Source organism: Lytechinus variegatus, chromosome 3 (assembly GCF_018143015.1).
Source record: "Lytechinus variegatus isolate NC3 chromosome 3, Lvar_3.0, whole genome shotgun sequence".
NCBI classification, from domain to species: Eukaryota; Metazoa; Echinodermata; class Echinoidea; order Temnopleuroida; family Toxopneustidae; genus Lytechinus; species Lytechinus variegatus.
The window spans coordinates 17,969,746-17,989,563 of NC_054742.1; the positions used below are offsets into that span (position 1 = coordinate 17,969,746).

The following is a 19,818-nucleotide window of genomic DNA, read 5'->3' on the forward strand; positions in this document are numbered from 1 at the left end:
CAAGACCTTTCGAATGGATGAACTTCAAAGCGCGATAGCAAAAAATCAAGCACTTGAACCCATTTGTATATTTGAAATATTTAGGTGCTAAAATAACTACGTGCAAAATGACATGATATCATTTTTTTAACTGTAGGTCAGGCTTCAAGATTATTGTCACGTCATGAAAATGGTGTGTTCAACAATGATGCGCATTCTTTGTGACGTCACTTATTTTATGCTCTGGATATTTCAACAACAAAATACATGTACGCATTATGACAGTACGACGACTGCAGCTGCATATCCACGTCACATATTTATTAAAAATAATTAAAAAACCCAGATCCGAGCAATTATGATTATCTAAATCAAAATAGGCCCATCCCCATCATTGCGCCCGCCATCGAATAAAAATGAAGTTTAAAGGACATTACACAGCAGAGTGATGATAAACTTTTTGAATGAAGTATATACCAAAAAACAAATTCGATGGGGGCTCATGAAAGTTCACAGAAGAAGTCCCATGCAAATTCTTCATCTACTGAAACAGGTACGGGAGATAGAAGACCAATGGTGAATAGAAACATGTAAGTAACTTTACAGTATGTATAGGCCTATGCCTTCTAACACTGAGGTTAGTTTATCTGAATGAGTTTATTGTTTCCTTTTTTTTTACTTGACATAATTATCTTGTCTTGGGTTAAGTCGGCATATGCAGACTTGCTGTACTCCGCCAACTTTAATATCTTCCACTATACTGGAAATAATACTATGCCTATAGGCAATGGAGAGCGGGATGAACTTGAATAAAAACGAAGATGACCCTTTTATAAATTATTTAGTTGGAACTTTTTATACACGTTCCTTGATTAATATTTTTAACTGTTTTATACTCATAAATATCGTATAGTAAATCCCATCACTCGCAATGAAACTATTGGTGAGTAAACACAAACATTAGTAGGCTATTTGCACGTTTTATTGTTTCATTCATATGGAGGTATAGACAAAGTAGAAGGAAAAGTGTCAAACATAAGCGTCGTTCAAAATAGACATAAATCCCCTACAATCAAGAATTGACAATGACACAATGCTTATAACAGACATAATAATGCAAAATGCTAATGCAAAAAATTGGACTCATTTACAAAAAATACATATATAATATCCAAACCTGACCAATGCAGTACGTCTTGCTCGATGACATCCGCGTTCAGCTAGCATGCATGTCAACCAGAAACTGCCGCCAAAACAAGAAAAGAGTTTGTCTCACTTAATGAACTTGAACATCTTAAATTTCTATCATCAATGTATACATTGACCTAATCAATTTTGCATAATGAGTGTTTGCTGTTTAAATCGGGCAACAACACACGGCAAAATCTTTGTTTTTCCCGGGACCCCCGCTAAACGAAGTATGAACATGATGAAGGGGGTATTTAAGAATCAGCATTCGGTCCGGTCGGTCAGTCTATTGCAAAAATTTGCGGGTTGAACTACTTTCTCAGTTTTTATCTAATTCTCAAAAAGTTTGCAACACACATTGGTCTTGGTTTTGTGCAAGACACACTTTTTGGTATGTGTTGGAAAATACGTTGCCATGGTAACAGAATATGGAAATAATCAAAATGTAAACATCATGCGGATTGAATTCTTCACTTTATGACCTATATGAAAGTTGTTAATTAGAGCAAAAAATGTGCAAGACACTTTCATTTTTCAGAAATTGCGTTGTCATGGTAACCACATTATGGCCAAGTATTCAGGAAAAGATGATTTTTGATCAAACTACATTTCCAGTTTTTAATCATTGCTCATGAAAGTTGGCACAAATATTCAATTGGGAATATAATTAAGACATACAAACTTCATTTTCTATATGTGTTGTAAGCAGCAGGGTGGGGGTATTAATCACCTTCAGTGATATTTTAAAGTTTTTTATAGCACAATGAAGCTAACGGTGAAATTAATTAGGCAAAGAGTGTACAAATACAATTCTTGTCCGACATTTTACTCCCCCTTGGGCCCCAATATGTCATCTTTGCCATGCAATGATTATATAGAATCCTCGATTTGATTTGCAGTTATACCAAGGTACCATTGGATGACAAAGTTACTACAAAGGTAACTTTTATGCCTCAGGGCCCCAGATGGCCTATATTGCAAAGATTTAGAATTTTAAGATTCTCATTAGACGCCAGAAAGCCCATATAATTTTTGTAAAATAATATTTCGTTTTATTCCGATTTATATATATCCCCTTTCCGGGCAATGGACACCACAACAGAATATCAAATATGCTGAAATTCAAAAATATATATATACAGTATATATGTTATTGTTATCTCTTCATTTTGCATTTGCAGAGAAAACCGAAATGTGTTTCCTCTACGTGAATCTACTCATAGCAACCGTGTGAATGACAACAACTTCCTTTCAATTCAACCAAGTTCAATTAGTAGTAGAACTACAAATGATATCATTTATGGAAGCAGTTCCCATGAAGATATAACAGGTATTTTGTGAAAAAGCTGCTTATGATAAGATTTTTTAACTTGTGTGTTGTATATATAGAAAAGGAAAAAAACGAACCGAAACTTTAAGAAAAAATAAACGAAAAACTAATAAAAAATTACAACAAGTAAACCATATATAGTCAAGTAGTGTAGATTTTCTTTTTAATGGGCTGAAACAAAATTGCATGCAAAATTCTATACGAGCAATACTTAGATAGTTTAAAGATAAGGTTTTGGAGTATGTTTGAAAACAATGCAAGCATCTACTAACCATGAGCAGGTTTGCCTATTCCATAAATCATGTAAAAAAATAACATGACAAGTGGAATTGAATTAGATGAACTTTAGGAAACAATATCAAATGAATGTGAAATTAAACTGTGATCGTATAATTCTTTGTAAGATTTGTATTTTTGTTAACAATAGAGCAATGAAAAGTAAGCACATGTTTTACTGACGATCAGTTTTATTAGAGATCTATGTATTTCTGTCTATTTTTCTTGTTTTTTATGTTCATTTTCATGTTTTCATGACAATCGTCAGATATCATCGGAAGCCGAGGCCGTGTTGCATACATGAAAGCCGTCAAAAAGGCTCGTGACAAAGAAAAGAAACATTATAAAATCCCCCATGATGCAATCGTCAACTCAATGATGAAAGTCGAGAACATTTTGGCGGGAGCAACCATGAATCCGATGGTATTTGGCAAGCATATGCTGTTGTCTGCTGCTAAAGCAGAAAGTGCTCAAGCAAGTTCCTGTAATAAGGCTATGAGACGTTCACTCAGTGAACATGTTGTAAGAGTAAGGGAATTTACATTGTTTTTAGATTACACCATAATCATGGACATGATGGAAGAAATAAATGATTACCATGATGACCGTTTAGACATCATTAGGCTTGCATTTTCTTTTTTGTAATTTGTTATTCATGTTATTCGAAATAGATATTTGTGTTGTGTGTGACTACATATATTTCAAAATTAATGAATATTATAACACTAATATTTGATGTCTTATTTTTTCAAGATATTGATCTGACAGCTAATTTCAGAATTAATATATACAGCGCATTGTGATATTAGGTCCTTAGCTTCTTTTTCTCAGATTTTTTTTAGTAGTCGATTAAGATCTACATGTATACATGTAATTTGATTTTTATAACACGTATAATATATATAAAATAATGTAGTCTTTTCCATCAGGGCTATACCCGGGTTAAAAAATAATTATATCCAAAGAAGTTAAAATTACCGAGCTAAACTCAAAAAATTCAATCAATCTGTTATTGATTTCAAAGTGATTTAATGAAATGTTCAAATTTTGATATTTCATGACAAAAATATATATGGACGGGTTATTACACGCTATCATAAATATGCAGTATGAGCGGATGATGTCATGCCCCCATTTCATGCAAACATTCTTATTTCATATTCAAATAGATGCGCGTATATGTATCCTTATAATATAATAATTTGGAGCAGTGATTAACATTAAATCAGTTGTTAAACCATTTTTTCCCCTTTTTTTTGGGGGGGGGGCAAAATTTGAACCAATATAATGCCATGTAATATAATACAAAATATAAGTGGAGGTATGACATCATCAACTTGCTCATCATATATTCATAAAGACATGCATATAACTGTTTTAACGAAATGATGCAAAAGGTTAAAATGTCATAACTTTGATATTCCTTGTCCGATTTTTATTAAAATGTTCTGTGTTTGGTTTGTCTGTGACTGTTTAAATCATATCATTTTCAGTCTTAAGTACCCCCTTTGATAGATGTCTGTCCATTTCATATACTAGTCTTTAATATGCGTATGCAACATTTCTAATTGTTTTACGATGCTTATAATTAATATTCATTACTTTGCAATGTTTTCCAGACATCAGGATCGCCACCAAACAATCGCATTCGTGATCAGATGATGAAGGAGAAACTAATCAATGAACAGATGAGGACGAATGGTTCCATCTCTAGTTTGAGAACACAGTCATTCATCTTACCCAGAGTACTACACGTTATTCCTGAACAACCTGAGGAAGAAGTTGTAGATCCAGAAACCTACTCATATTCAGATATCAACGTGTATTTTTGATCAGTAGAAGGAACATTGGCATTACGTCTCTGTGAAGAATTTAATTTATATGTATTTCTTCAATTTCAAATGATGTAAAATAACAATTCAATGCTTCTGATGCAAAGAAAACTTTCGATAACCTTCCTCAAACGCTTGTTGTCGTCATTTTCTGTTGCACAATCACATCTTTACGAGAAAAATTATTTTTCACTTCGTATCTACGTCACCGTGGTAACTGTGATTTGATATTATCAACTTATAAGAACGGAAATTATTTATATCGCCATCTCGTGACGTAGTAGGCTTTCATAACGGCATTGGAGTCACATGTAGTCCTCTAAAGCAAGGGCAGATCCAGTGGATTTTCCAAATATGGGGGGGGGGCACATTTTCCCGAAGAAATTTTTGAAAAAAATATAATAATGACATTAGAAAAAGGTCTTCACATATAAAGGGGCACACTTCTGTTTAAACGTCATTTTTACCTAACTGTAAAAATTCCGCAATTGCTCTAAAGCTATAGATTTGTCATCGATTGATAACGAAATGAATGTTCGATCCACTTCAAATTAATAGAATTACTGTTTCCGAGCTGCAGGCGCGGATCCTGGATTTCGTAGGGGGGGGGGAGAATTTTACCTGATTTTGGCGCCCCTGTGTACTTTTCGACAAATCTTAATGTAAGATGTAAAAAATGCCATTGAAGACCACCTTTTTTTAATGTGCTCATAAAGAAAAAAAAATCCATTAATATAATGATATCACTTTTAAAAACATCAATAAATGCGGGCACGTAGCGCGAGCAATTTTCTAATTTATGTTTTATGCATTTGGGGGTTTCAATATCGTTTTAACTTCTCACCAGAGTAGGCCTATACTGGAATTGTGTGAGGGGGAGCTGTAATTTCTTTACTATAGTCGTTTTAGAATAGCCTTCAATAATATTATTGATAACCTCTTGGGAAAAATGCAATCTCGAAGGCAATCGACTCAATCTCCTCATCAGTGGTGTCGCTGGCATTTGTTCAGCAGGAGCGCACGGGGTGGGGGAGGGTAGCTTAAACTTTTGTAAGGGGCACCAAGATAAAAAAAAAATGTTGGGGTACAGACCGAAGTTGAAGAAATTCTCAAAACACAATGAGGTATCTTACAAGGAACGCGAAGCGCGATCTGATTTTTTTCTTCATGCATTTAATGTATTTCATCCTGTTATGATGAAAATGATGGATATCTAAATTTTAAGAATGAATGTGAGCGCGAGGCGCGAGCTGAAATTCTTTTATTTCATTTTCATTTATTTCCACAATAGCAGCAAAGTAAATACATTTTTTTGGAAGAGATGAAATTTAAATTACATTGGAATAAAACAATATAATATATTCATGAAAGCAGTCAAATAATTAATAATGATCAGACAACAAACAAAATCCTGCAATTAATAGACTGAAACGATTCATTTCGTTAAGTGTGAGTTTGCGCTCAAAAGTAAATCAGCTTAGTTCTTTATAGACTCATACAGATAATCGAATAAATGAGGGCCAGTGCAAATGATAATTTTCTGTTCAAGTAAATAATGTTCTCAACAAAGAATGTGAAATGATAATAATTATCTTGTAGAAAAGCATTATTTGTTAAGCGAGACAGTTAGACATTTTTTATTACAAAAATTTGCTTATAATGTCCCTTTTTAGGTATGAATATAAAAAAGGTTTCAGCTCGCGCTTCGCGCTCGCATTATTTGATCAGTGACATCCGTTTAATGGCACTGTCCTTCAGATGTCTCTATCAGGTCAGTATACTTAGCAACTGAGCGCGCTAAGTGACTAAAAAATTGCTGGTTCCCCCCCCCCCATGCCGTGACCTACGGTACGCCACTGTTTGTAACCATGAGCAGAATAGGATTTTAAGTCGTGTCTACCAAGCAACTGATGCAAGCGCGAGCTGAAAATCTTTGATTTTTCGACTGCAAATTTGCAGCTTTTTTGTAACTATATGAACCGAATAGGTATCCCACTAATTGATGCGAGCGCAAAGTAGGAAATTAATTTTTTTTTACTTTTCAACTTTCAAAATTGCCATTTATAGCAGGTGCAAGCGCGAAGCGCGAGCTGAAAATTTTGATTTTCTGACTAGAAAAGTTGACATTCTACCTTTTGTAACCATGAAAAAAATTGGCATCAGTTCAAACGATTGAAATGAAGTGTGAAATGATTTATTTTTTAATTTCATGACCTGGAAAGCCGATATTCTGAGTTATTTGGACAGAATTGATACCTAATTAACAAATTTGTGCAAGCGTGCATGAAGCGCTAGCTAAATTTGTTTTTTAAGATTCTGACCCCCAAAGTGGGACATTCAATGCACTTTTTTGCTAACAATGGAAAATAGGGGTATCTTCGCTAAATGAATGATGCAAGCACGAAGAGCAAGCCGAAATCTTTTGATGTTCCGATAAAAAAGACATTTAAATCGTCTTTTAAAACAGATTATACAGTGTAACCCCCCGCAAAAAAAGAAATGCAAGCGCGAAGCGAGATAATAATCTTTTATATACTGACTTAAAAAGAACTCTTTAAGCTCTGATTCCATTGCTAATTGTTTGTCTTTTTTCTCTTCTTTTTTTTCTTTCAGTTTGTTTTAACCACCATGGGGGGTGGGCAAACACTTTGCCCCCCTGGATCCGCCTCTGCAAATTGACCTGAAAAAATATCTTTTTAGGATTTGTGTATGTGGGATTGATGGAGAGGAAACACACTTCAATAATTGAATATTGAGAACGCGTAGTGCGAGCTGAATTGTCTATTCAGTCTGTTTTGGGATCCTGAACAGGATACCTATCAGGCTAAACAGACTTCAAACGCGAGCACATTGTTTTAGTCTATTATCGTAACTATTTTAATTCAGCCGCGGCCACTAACCCGCCTCTGTGGTCTAGTGGTTAAGGCACCGGCGTTCAAAGCTGGGGGCTCGGGTTCGATTCCCGGCAGATACATTTTTTCGGCATCACCAATTTTTCCAAAGGGTAGATAGCTCTGGGGAACCTTGATTTAAGCTACGCCTACCATTGTTCTCTTCATCCATTTCTTTACACAATATTCAAAATAAAAAGAGTTGCCAAAGCTGTTGTAATGTATAGCTTCACACACTTTCTTCCATACGTGTACTGTATCAAAGCACTAGCTTTGTATCAAAGCAATAGCTTTGATCCAGCTGAGGCATGGCGGCTTGTCATTGTTCAAAACCCAACTTCACCCGACAAAGGAAATTATAATTGGTATGGAGTCGAAAATCTGTCTATCTGACGGTCAATTGGATCAGGGTCGCCGAGCCACTAACCCGTCTTTGTGGTCTAGTGGTTAAGGCACCGGCGTTCAAAGCTGGGGGCTCGGGTTCGATTCCCGGCAGAGACATTTTTTCGGTATCACCAAATTTTCCAAAGGGTAGATAGCTCTGGGGAACCTTGATTTAAGCTTCGCCTACCATTGTTCTCTTCATCCATTTCTTTACACAATATTTAAAATAAAAAGAGTTGCCAAAGCTGTTGTACATGTTTAGCTTCACACACATTTGTATACTTTCTCCCATACGTGTACTGTATAAAGCAATAGCTTTGATCCAGCTGAGGCATGGCGGCATGTCATTTTTCAAAACCCAACTTCACCCGACAAAGGAAATTATAATTGGTATGGTGTCGAAAATCTGTCTATCTGACGGTCGATTGGATCAGGGTCGCCGAGCCACTAACCCGTCTCTGTGGTCTAGTGGTTAAGGCACCGGCGTTCAACGCTGGGTGCTAGGGTTCGATTCCCGGCAGAGACATTTCGGCATCACCAATATTTTTCCAAAGGGAAGATAGCTCTGGGGAACCTTGATTTAAGCTTCGCCTACCATTGTTCTCTTCATCCATTTCTTTACACAATATAAATATATATATATATATATATATTGTGTAAAGAAATGGATGAAGAGAACAATGGTAGGCGAAGCTTAAATCAAGGTTCCCCAGAGCTATCTTCCCTTTGGAAAAATAGGTGAAGCCGAAATGTCTCTGCCGGGAATCGAACCCTAGCACCCAGCGTTGAACGCCGGTGCCTTAACCACTAGACCACAGAGACGGGTTAGTGGCTCGGCGACCCTGATCCAATTAACCATCAGATAGACAGATTTAAATATATATATATATATATATATATATATATATATATATATATATATATATATATATACATATATATATATATATATATGTATTCATATGTATACATATATAATTTATGATATATATATAAATATAAATATATATAAATGTGTGAAGTTATACATGTACAACGGCTTTGCAACTCTTTTATTTAAATATTTTGTTAAAGAAATGGATGAAGAGAACAATGGTAGGCGTTGCTTATTTCACTGTTCCCAGAGCTATCTACCCTTTGCTATGATTGGTGATGCCAAAATAATATCCCTGTCGGGAATCGAACCTGGGCCTCCAGCTTTGAACGCCGGTGTCTGAACCACTAGACCACAGAGACGGGTTAGTGGCTAGGGCGACCCCGATCCGATTTACCATCAGATAGACAGATTTTCGACAATGTCCCAATTATAATTTCCTTTGTCGGGTGAAGGTTGGTTTTGAACAATATGACAAGCTGCCATGCCTCAGCTGGATATCGGGCAAAAAGTTTGCAGAGTTAATTTTGACATTTTTACTACAAATAAGCCCTATGCAATTTATTTGTGATAGATTTAATTTCAATATTCAGAAAATGATTCATCCTACTCTCTTTCCTAATTTTCTTCCTTTAATTTCTCTCCCCCCTCTTAATTGGTCATGAAAAATTGGGGAGGGGGCAAGCGCCCTTAACCCCCCCCCCCCCCGTCTGTACGCCACTGCGTGACACCCATTGACGGATCCAGGGGGGTTCTATCGATCAAAGGGGGCCGCGGCACGTTGCGTTACACAATTATTTCTTTGCAGGCACGGAAATTCTTACCGAACCGGTATATCGACTCGGTGCGGCCAACCATTGTGTGCGTGCATCATTTTACGTCCACATCTCTATATAGTACCTATATATCGACAGAAAGTGGTCTCACTTTCACAAATCAACGGACTGTACAGGTGTGTACAGGTGCAAACAGTCTCTCATGGTGAATTTCAGTTCAATACCATTATCTGGACTTATTCATTTAGCTTTATTTTGGTTAATGCAAACGAATATATATTTTTTGCGGTGCTGTTTTTGTCATCAGTCATCAGTAGGCTATTCTACTGGAAAGTCTTCAATTCAATGACCATTCAAGAAACAAGATCATGATGAAAATCATCAGGAGCTGTTCAAGATGGAACGGGTTTCTGGCCGCGTTGCTCCTCATCGCAACTCGTGTGGGGGCAGAACCGCGGGGAAAACGAGCTGCAGATAGTGCCGAGCAGTAAGTAAAAGTTTTGAAGTTATTTTAACGCCGTTGTCAGTGACTGAGGCGACGCTGTTTTATCTTGAAAGAGATGATGTCGTCGGTGATTTAAACAGCGTGTTTTGTGTGAAATATGTGTATATATTACTCTATTCATTTTTTTTGACATCGGCAATGATTGGACTAAACAACACCACATCGTTGATGAGGAAAAGGGGTCGTGAAGTGGTTGTTGTGATGCGATCACCTTCCCAGTCTCGCTCCCAACCTGATACGGGGATCCGCCCCCTTGCCATATCATTCCATTCCATTCCATCTACAATCCTGATGTACTACCAATACCATATAGGCTTAAATATCACTCCATATTTTTTTTCTTCTAATTGCTTCTAATTGCTTTGATTAAAGGAATCTACATGTAATTAAATACTTGTATCCATGCTCATGCAAGCCTCAGTTTCAAATCCAATTATTTATGAACCATGAAGCTTGTATAATTTCCTTGGCCATGAACATACAAGTGGATACTATGATTAAAATCTTTCTGTCCTTGCGATTTAAGGGCAAATCTACCCCCCCCCCCCCCCGAAAGAAGGTTGAATTGAGAGAGAAAGTATATATATTAAAAACACACCACTGAACATTTCATCAAATTCGGATGGAAAATATGAAATCTATGATATTTTAAAGTTATGATCAATCTGCAGATTTGAGGGGACTGATGACATCACTCACTTTTTCTTCTGTATTTTACCATATGAATTCTGAAATACATGGACAGTATTCTAATTTTCTCGTCATTGTCCTGTAAAACAATATTTTATTCCTCTGTGAACATGTGGAATTACCATTAAAAACTGGTCCTTGTCAAATCTGTAAAAAGTGAAATATTGTATCTACATGTAATTCAAGCAATAAATAAAAAAGAAAATTGTGAGGGACATCGTCGGCATTCTCTTTTGGAGATCACTGACTTATTAATATAACTGTATAGTAAAAAATATGTAAAACTTTGAAATGTCATAATTTAATTATTTTACATCCGATTTTGATGAAATTTTCAGAGGTAAATGCGTGTTTGATTTTTCTCTATCATTGATTCAAATCAAAATTTTTCTGATTTGGAATTGACCTTTAATCTTTGGGGCTTACCTGGTAGGCTTTTGCTGTTTACTAACTTTAGTTACAAGTTTTTCCAGTAATAGTCTCTAATTATTTTTAAACTCATATCCACTGTAATTTAAGGAAAGAAGTTTTTAGAAACGATGGATGAAAAAGCCAAGACAATTGTTTCATGAACGTGGAAGATGCAGGTGTACCTACATGTATTTATTAGCTAACTTTTCAAAAAAAAATGTGCTTTTTATCAATATGAATGTTTTGCTCCAAAAATGGTTTGATACTTGGATATGATTGAATAACTCATAGTTGTATCACAGGAGAGGTGTTTTTGAATGACACATGAGATTTCACATCTAAAAGTTACACAATTGGCTTACTATATTAATGCATACATGCATGCAGTCCATGCTCTCTTATCACTGTTCAAAATTTACGGCTATTTGTTATTTGATTTTGATAAACTTTTGTACTGTTTTAATGCCATTTATTACCCATTTGATTGGATGGCATTTTGATAGGTCTGTCTTGACTTTACTGGCAAAGAAGATTAAAATGTGATGTCACCTGAATCTTTGAAAAGCAATGTCATGCCAAAATTGGCTCATTTTTATACTTACCGGTATTGTACAAAGTCTATGGGAGGTGAAATTCATAAAAGGGTGATTATTTTTCGTTCTAATTGGTCTGCGTAAATAATTTAGGGTTAAATATAGTTTTTAAATGGTCTGTAACAATTTCCATTGAAAAAAAACAATGAAAAACGATGATAATACAAAGAAACACATAAGAAATTTAGAAAAACAAAGAAATACACAAGAACAAAAATTAGCTTTTGCAATTTTTCTTTGTGGAAACCACTAATGATAATAATGGCTACTTATATAGTGCACAGGCCTGCCTTTTGGCGCTCATGGCGCTTCAAGAAAAATAAACACAACACACAAACAATAATAGAAAACGAAAAAGAAAAGAATTTTGAATTCTCCTGTAATAAACACACTTTTAACTGTTAATGGGAGATCAAATAAGAAATAAGTTTTCAACTGGGACTTAAATGTTTCTGTCAATGAAATTTGGCGTAATTGGATAGGCAATAAATTAAATTAGATTAAAAAGATGACATCTTCAAAACAAAAGAAAATTTGAAGTGAAATAAATACATAAATAATTTTTTTCATGAATAAATTGCATATTTTATTCATGATAATGAAAAAATAATTATTTTCAGACTTCTTTTATACTAGCTTGTAGTTTACGTGGTAAAGAATGTGCATGTCGAGATCAGAAGGGGGCATTATGCCCTCCCCCCATACGAGCAGCTGCCCCATGTTATATGATAATTCAAATTTTTTCAATGGTTTGTGATGACTTCCAATTTTTTTTCCTTTGAGGAGTGGGTGTGAAATATTTTTTTTCTGTTGATATATAGGCCCTATGTGTTCTACTAATGGTAAAAAAAACATCAATTTTTTGAAAAAATCTCATTTTATTGATGTTCTTAACTCATGATCATGAGAAGCTGCTTGCATATCACATCACAAATAAAAAAAATCTAATAACTTTAATATTCAATAGGGCCTATACTTTAAACAGATGAATCATGAAAATAAACCCCTTTTACTAAATCGCTGGTCTGTGCTAATTCTGGAGTTCGGAGGGATTCATAGATGGGGTATAGGCCCTATAGGTTCTTCCGCCCTTCTTACAAACCTTGCACAAACATTGTTTTTCTGCTATTTTTACAATAAACTTTTGTCAGGGTGAACTTCCCCTTTAAGAGGTGGGCAGTGGTGGAGTGGTTACTCCAGGATTTTCATATTGGGGGGGAAATCAGAGGTCAGGGTCACTTTAATAGAAGAGGAGATTGAGGAGATGGGGGGGGGGGGGTAAAAATAAGTCAAGACTCAGGATTTCATGATATGTCCATTTATATAGTGCAGTTGCTACATGTACATGTGTACATAATTCTCTATTCATTGCAATGTCAAAGGTTTTTCAATATTGCAGATTGGCATTAAGTTGTGAAAAGAAGCCCCTATAATTGTTTTTTGCCTGCACACCACTGTTTGAATCTGTAGAGTTTAAATCATTGGAACTGAAGTATGATTCAATCAATGGAAATCAGCTCTCTACAGTACACATAACTTATGTGTGAAACTTCAATTTACATCCAAGTATAATGGAATTGTCAGTTTTCCACTTATTTTAATTTTCTCAATTTATTAAAATCAACTTGCATCAAAGTTCATGATTGTGTTTATGGAGTGGATTTGACCTCTAATTCATTCTTATTTTTCCCCATTATTTTATATTCAGACCAAACATTCTAACCAATGACGGCCATCTAATATTCCAGACAGGGTCAAATCACAATATATCTTTCAAGACTGGAGGTGGAACAGGGAGAATTAATATTGATGATTATGATCTTGTTGATATTTCCAGAATGGTAAGTGATTTAAATGCCTTTTTTTTTACAAAGTGAGAGTATTATATCATTTCATTAAGTTATGGTGCCTGCATTGTTTTGCTTTTTAATGGAAAGTGTATAGGTGTCTTATATTGCCTGTTATGAATGTGCAGATACATTTATTATAAAAGCCAAAATGGATTTTCAGCAGTCTAAAAGTTCATATTTATAACTGATGAAAAGTTTAGTACTGGCCTTGTATTCAATTAAGAGTTTCCTTATCATCAAATCTGCAAAAATATTGCTATTAAAATTTCTAAAGAAATGAGATGTGAGTGACATCAACGACTCTCTCATTTGCATACCAATGTCTTGTGTAACAATTTAATGGAAAAAAATAAGTGAAAAACTGAAATTGCATCTTTTATTCACGTAAATTTTTGTCGAGGTGGAATTGACCTTCAACCTTAAAACAGGGCTCCACACTAACCCTTTTTTTTCTACTGGTCCAACCTGTTCATGCTGGACCAGTAGATCCAGGTTTTCTATTCTCTACTGGTCCGAACCTAAAATTTACTAGTCCGTCAAAATAAAGAAAAACATTATAAAAGACTTGAGTTTATTTTGCTATTGTTACCCCCCATAAAAAAGAAACTAGGGCAAAGTACATACATGTACACACATACACAACATAATTCATGTAAATAATTTCTTTTTAGAGCTAGTCATTTTTATAATTTACAAAAGAGAAGAAAATGACATTGGTATCAGTTTGAATTTTTTTTTTTTTACTGGTCATGTTTGGACCAATAGATATGGCCATAATTTCTGAAAAGTTACTGGCCTGACAGCAATTTTTACCATTCTGGGACTGTTGGACGGTTTCAGTGTCATGCACTACTTGAAATCAGCCTCATCGCCACCCTCCCTTGCCCCGAAAATGGAATCATAAAGTTGAAAGTAAAGTTGTTGGAATTTATATGAGTTTTAAGAAAAGAAAAAAAAATATTCCCCTCCCTCCCTTTAAAAACAAATTATTTGGGTGGGACTTGAACCTAGGTCCACTTATACCAAAAGACAGTGCCATTCATCTTTTGGGTTCGAAATTATCACTTTGTGCCACTTGTCATTTGTGATTAGTAAACATGTCAGAAAAAATGGCTCAAAATACAGCGGGCGGGAGGTCGATGTCAACTGCAATGCACCCATCGTCCACATAGGACTATTGCCCAGACAGGCTCGCGGCATCAGCATGGATGGAACAGTGGTTGGTTCACAGCCTATACAAGACACTAAAATAACATCACACAGATCATGATAGCTCCATGCACATGATACGTGCACAATCTCCGGCCTGAATGCCTGTAGGCCTACATGACAGTACTCATCATGTAACCACCCTTGAACTTGACTTGTACTTACAAGCATTGTTAATGTAGGTAGGAATTTGTCTTGATGTTTTTTTTGTAAACCAGTATGGACATTCCAGTAGTGAGGTTAAGAATGTTAAGCCCAATCCCTCTGAACTCTGACATCCATCTTGTATTCACTAGCAGAGAAGACATTTAGGGCCTATATAAAAAATAGTTGAGCAAATTTATGAGCTTGCTTCCCTTGTAGGCTGTACCTGATGATTTTTTTAAAACAGTACAATTATTGAAGTATATCTAAGTATTAAAGAGGTAGAAGGGTTAATGTAGAGCTTTATATTTGATAAAAGAAAAATAAAGAGAAGGAAAAGGAAGAAAAATGATGGGGAAGGAAAAATAAGAAAAAAAAGGGAGAAAGGAGAAGGATGGATTAAACATCTGAGAAGAAGAAAGGAGAAGGATAAATAGAAGGAGAAGGAAAAGGGAAAGCACTTAGCTACAGTGAGAAACAGAAAGAGAATGAGAAAAAATATATAATTGAATAGAATTCCTGCCTGTCATTCCATGTTTGCCAGTCATGTCATGAGAACCACCTTGGGAATTATCCTTATCGTTGTTTTCTATATACCTCCAATGTACTTTCAAATGTGAAAGCAACATGCAGGCTTCCTAGAATTATCACCTGTTACACTGGCACAAAATTGTTCTATGACCCCCAAATAAGTTCATCATAAGGTGGTTTCAAACTGCCTCGATCACAAGAATTCCCGTTAAATTACGAGAACTTTTTTAGGCTAAAAAATACCCATTAATTATTCCTGCATTCACACCGCCCCGAAACATACCCTTTGGGATAAGTTCCTGAAGTTCTGAGCATGCGTAGTATGGTCTGATAAGCAGGCAAGGCGCGAGATTCAAAATAACTAGCCCAGCAGCCACCCACGGCTTCCGCGCCCAACGACACATTGGGCTTAAAGTTCCCGGTAATTGCTTTCAAATTGTCAAAATACCTGTGACCTTGGAAAAATCCCCGCAAAAATTCTCGTAATTTCACATTGTCAAAATACCTGTGACCTTGGAAAATCCCCGCAAAAATTCTCATAATTTCGCCAAGTACCCACTATTTAGCGGGTATTTTCTTTCAGGGAAATTACGTGTAGTTTGCTTTCACATTACCAAAATACCTTGTATTTTCTGATCGGGGTAAATTTCCCGATCAGAGAATACCTGGATCTGACGAACTTCGAGGCTGTCTGAAACCACCTATTCTGTATGCTCTCTAAGGGCATATATATGCTTCCACTTTTCAGGCCAGAATCAGCATGTTCATACGTGATTAGTCCAAACGACGTTTCAGAATGCCAATCATAACCTTACAAAAGGTGTGTTTCAAAATGTTGTTTGACCATAATCATGGTTTTTCAAGAAACATAAAGACAGACCTTCCAACCAGTACGTTTTTGGCGTATTTAGTACGTTTTTACAACCAAAATATGGCAGTATGATTTTTCTTTAAAAGATACTTTTTTGAATTTTTTTATTATTTTTTTTTCAAAATTCTATTGAAAAAAATCATTAATGAGAAAAATCATCTCTATATGTCTCTATTTCATAAAACTTACACTAATGTAGTTATTAGATCAATGTAATTTCAGGTAACTTATACACTTTTGGGGGGAAAAATAATTTTTTTTAATCACAGAATACAATTTTTCATTCCTAGAGGTTGGCAGGTCTGTAAAGAGGACCATGAATTAAACAAGTTAATACATGTACATACGACGTCATTTGGGTAATGCTTCCAGTGAGATGAAAATACGCGGGCAAATACAGAACTTTGCATGGTTTTAACTTCATGGAATTCTCTCCACTCCCTGTACATATGCATATGTGATTATTACTACTCTGATTTTTCATCACGATGAATGTTGAGGGATTTAAAAAAAAATGAATATGAGTTGTGATGAGGAGACATCGTTAAAAAAGTTAAAATTCCCAGTAGCATAGACAAGACCATAATTAATGTCTTATAATTATCTTATGTGTACTTTTATACTTTATTTTGTCTTACTTTTTATCCTCGCCATGGTGGAAATTCTATGGCTATGTCAAGTAGCTCCATGCAATTACTAAAGATCAGAAATTGTTTGAGGTTAAAATAATAGTCGATCATAACACTCAGGGAAAAAAACTTTTGAAAAAGGGCTCGTCCAATTTGACTTGGCTTTCCTGGTGAGTGAAAATTAAGATGTGAAGCCAGCTGCAGATCGTGATTTCACCTCTGAAAAGATAAGCATAAATAGAACTCCCCAAATAGGCGTTTTGAAATGACATTCTAAAACACAGATCATGTAAATTGGGAAATGCTCCATATCCCAAGGTCATATTCTCTGCACACTCATCTGCACACATATCTTGCATATAAATAAGACTAGGAGAACAACCGAGAGCCAGACCCTTTATCCCAGGATGTCTGCTACACGTACATAATTTTATGTATGAAAATCCTTCCTAATTCTGATTTCCAAGTTGGCATCTTTGTATTTTGTTGATGTAGGCCTACATGTATAGTGTAATGTGGTGCCACCAAAGGAGCCCCTTTTCAACTTAAATTGCACTGTTTCTTGTATGTGAGGGGTGAATTACCCTTTACCCCTGGTCTACCATAAGCTCCTGAATGAATGACATCAATACTACATGTAGAAAAGGAAATTCACAAATTATCTCAAGGAAATCCAGGGATATGTATGCAAGAGCTCAATCATAAATAGTCATGCATAAAGTTGGTGATTAGTTTTGGAATAATCTCAAGTTAATTGATTACTTTAAAGGACAAGTTCACCCCAACAAAAAGTTGATTTGAATGAAAAGAGAAAAATCTAACAAGCATATTCAAAATTGGTTTAAAATAAGAAAGTTTTAAAGTTTTGCTTAATTTCACAATTACGGTTACAATGTATTCTGCACATCGGATCCTGGTGGGTATGCAAATGAGGAGACTGATGACATCATCCACTCACTATTTTTCTTTTTTTTAAATTTTATTACATGAAATAGGGAATATTCTATTTTTCTCAGACTGAATCATATAGTATTAAACAATTAATTCCTCCCTGAACATGTGGAATGAGCATTGTTTAAAGGTAAATGCTAGTTTTGGTAACAATATCAAAATGAGTTTGTACAGAATCCAATGAAATGACCAGCAAAGTGTCTGTTTGTATAAATAAAACGCATGGATTCTGGAAGAAATTTTGTAATTGCTGAGAAATCAGCAAATAAGCACAGGATTCTGGTAGAGCGTCAGGCCCGACGCTCTAGGCAATAATTATACATTGTCCCATGTGCGCTTATCTGTGTTGGGAATCTTCGGTGTGAACATTTTTCAGCGTAGATTTCAAGATTTCTCAAAGTTCAGTTAATGAAACTGTACCAGATCTAGATCCTTAATGATATACTGACAATTAAGCCTTGTTTTACAGACTTTCTCATGAAATCAGTGTTTACTGCAACTACTGGAATTTCTCTTTAATACTATATGATTCAGTCAAGTTGGTCCTTATTGTCAAATCTTTAAAAAGTGAAATATTGTATTATTCAAACAATAAAAAACAAAAGAAATAGTGAGTGATTGACATCATTGACTGTCTCATTTGAGTTGTGCACATCACTGTTTTGTGAAAAATAAGCAAAACTGTAAAATGATATAACTTTCTTATTATACTTCCGATTTTGATGAAATTTTCTGCATTTTGCTTTTTTTTTATTTTTCGGTATATTTATTCAAATCATCATTTTTTCTGGGGAGGACTTGACCTTTAACAAGCTATCAGATATGATATCAGGATGATTATTGGGTATGATATAAGGCCTACCCACCTCCCCCCCCCCCCGGGGGGACTCAATGGTGGTACAGGGACGTGCCACTTTGATGATCCCTCTTTAGACCTAATTTTCAGCTATCTATATAGGCCTACTCTGAATGATAAAAGTTCCATTCAGAAGCCACCCTGCCCGCTCGCAAGACCCCGTTACGAAACATAGTAGTTCCTTAGCCTTGCCAAAATTGTCCAGCACGAGCACGGCATGTGAGAGCTGCACGCACGACTTCACTCCTCCGCTAGCGCCCATAAATACATGCACAGTGCTTGCGTGCAGACATACTGTCCCGTGATCCCTTTCTGTAGACCCTATATTCAGTTTCCAAGACCCTGTATTTTACCCTTGTGGTCAGTTCCTTAGACCCCGGCCCATTTCACGGTTTCATGAGACACACCCCCATCAAATATAATTTGAGCATGGAATTGTTACACTTCCCCAGAAACAACATTTTGAAACGCACCTTTTTGTACAATCACTGTTTTAAAACATTGTCATGAAAATGAACAAGGATGCAACTATTCTTTGAACTATATATATTCACATATGAAAACGCTGTTTCTAGCCTGAAAAGTGCAAGCATAAACATGCCCCAAGTCAACTCTGATTTGCTAAAGTATATTTGTTGTAGATTGTAAATTGGTCTGTGCATATTTACACTGTACACTGTACATGTAAAGATAACACTTGAAAAAAGTTATTAAAATGTTGAAAAAGGTGTATAATTTCTCTCCTTGAATTTATTCAGACTAAAAACGTGGAGTGTAGAAAAGTATACACCAATTTTTCATATTGATTTATATGTTTATGGTACCGGGTACAGTTTATTGATTGTGGATATATATCTGAATGAAAAAATAACCAGTTTCCTATCCTCAGTGTTCGTACATACATGTACAGTCTAATGTAAAATAGAATTGGGCATGTACAATATAACAAGAGTACATCCAATTCACAAACGCTTTGCAAGCTGCAAATCTTTGTAATCCAGAAAATGTGAAACAGGTGGGCGTGTACCTGACCTTTTGTTACCATGGT

At 35.5% G+C, this 19,818-nt stretch overlaps 2 protein-coding genes across 3 annotated transcripts in view; both read left to right on the forward strand.

Moving 5' to 3' along the window:
• Positions 1-3,198: 3,198 nt before the first annotated feature.
• On the forward strand, positions 3,199-4,635 carry LOC121412295. Its single transcript, XM_041605190.1, has 2 exons — positions 3,199-3,301; positions 4,393-4,635. The coding sequence occupies exons 1-2, from the start codon at positions 3,212-3,214 to the stop codon at positions 4,603-4,605; spliced, it is 303 nt and encodes a 100-aa protein (XP_041461124.1). The 5' UTR covers positions 3,199-3,211; the 3' UTR covers positions 4,606-4,635.
• A 4,954-nt stretch (positions 4,636-9,589) lies between these two features.
• LOC121410379 (cubilin-like) overlaps positions 9,590-19,818 on the forward strand; it is a 95,898-nt gene continuing 85,669 nt past the window's right edge. For both annotated transcript variants that reach the window (XM_041602422.1, XM_041602421.1), the window contains exons 1-2: positions 9,590-10,017; positions 13,438-13,570. In XM_041602422.1, coding sequence (XP_041458356.1) covers positions 9,899-10,017; positions 13,438-13,570 — 252 coding nt within the window. In that variant the 5' untranslated portion in view covers positions 9,590-9,898. The remainder of the gene's footprint in view (positions 10,018-13,437; positions 13,571-19,818) is intronic.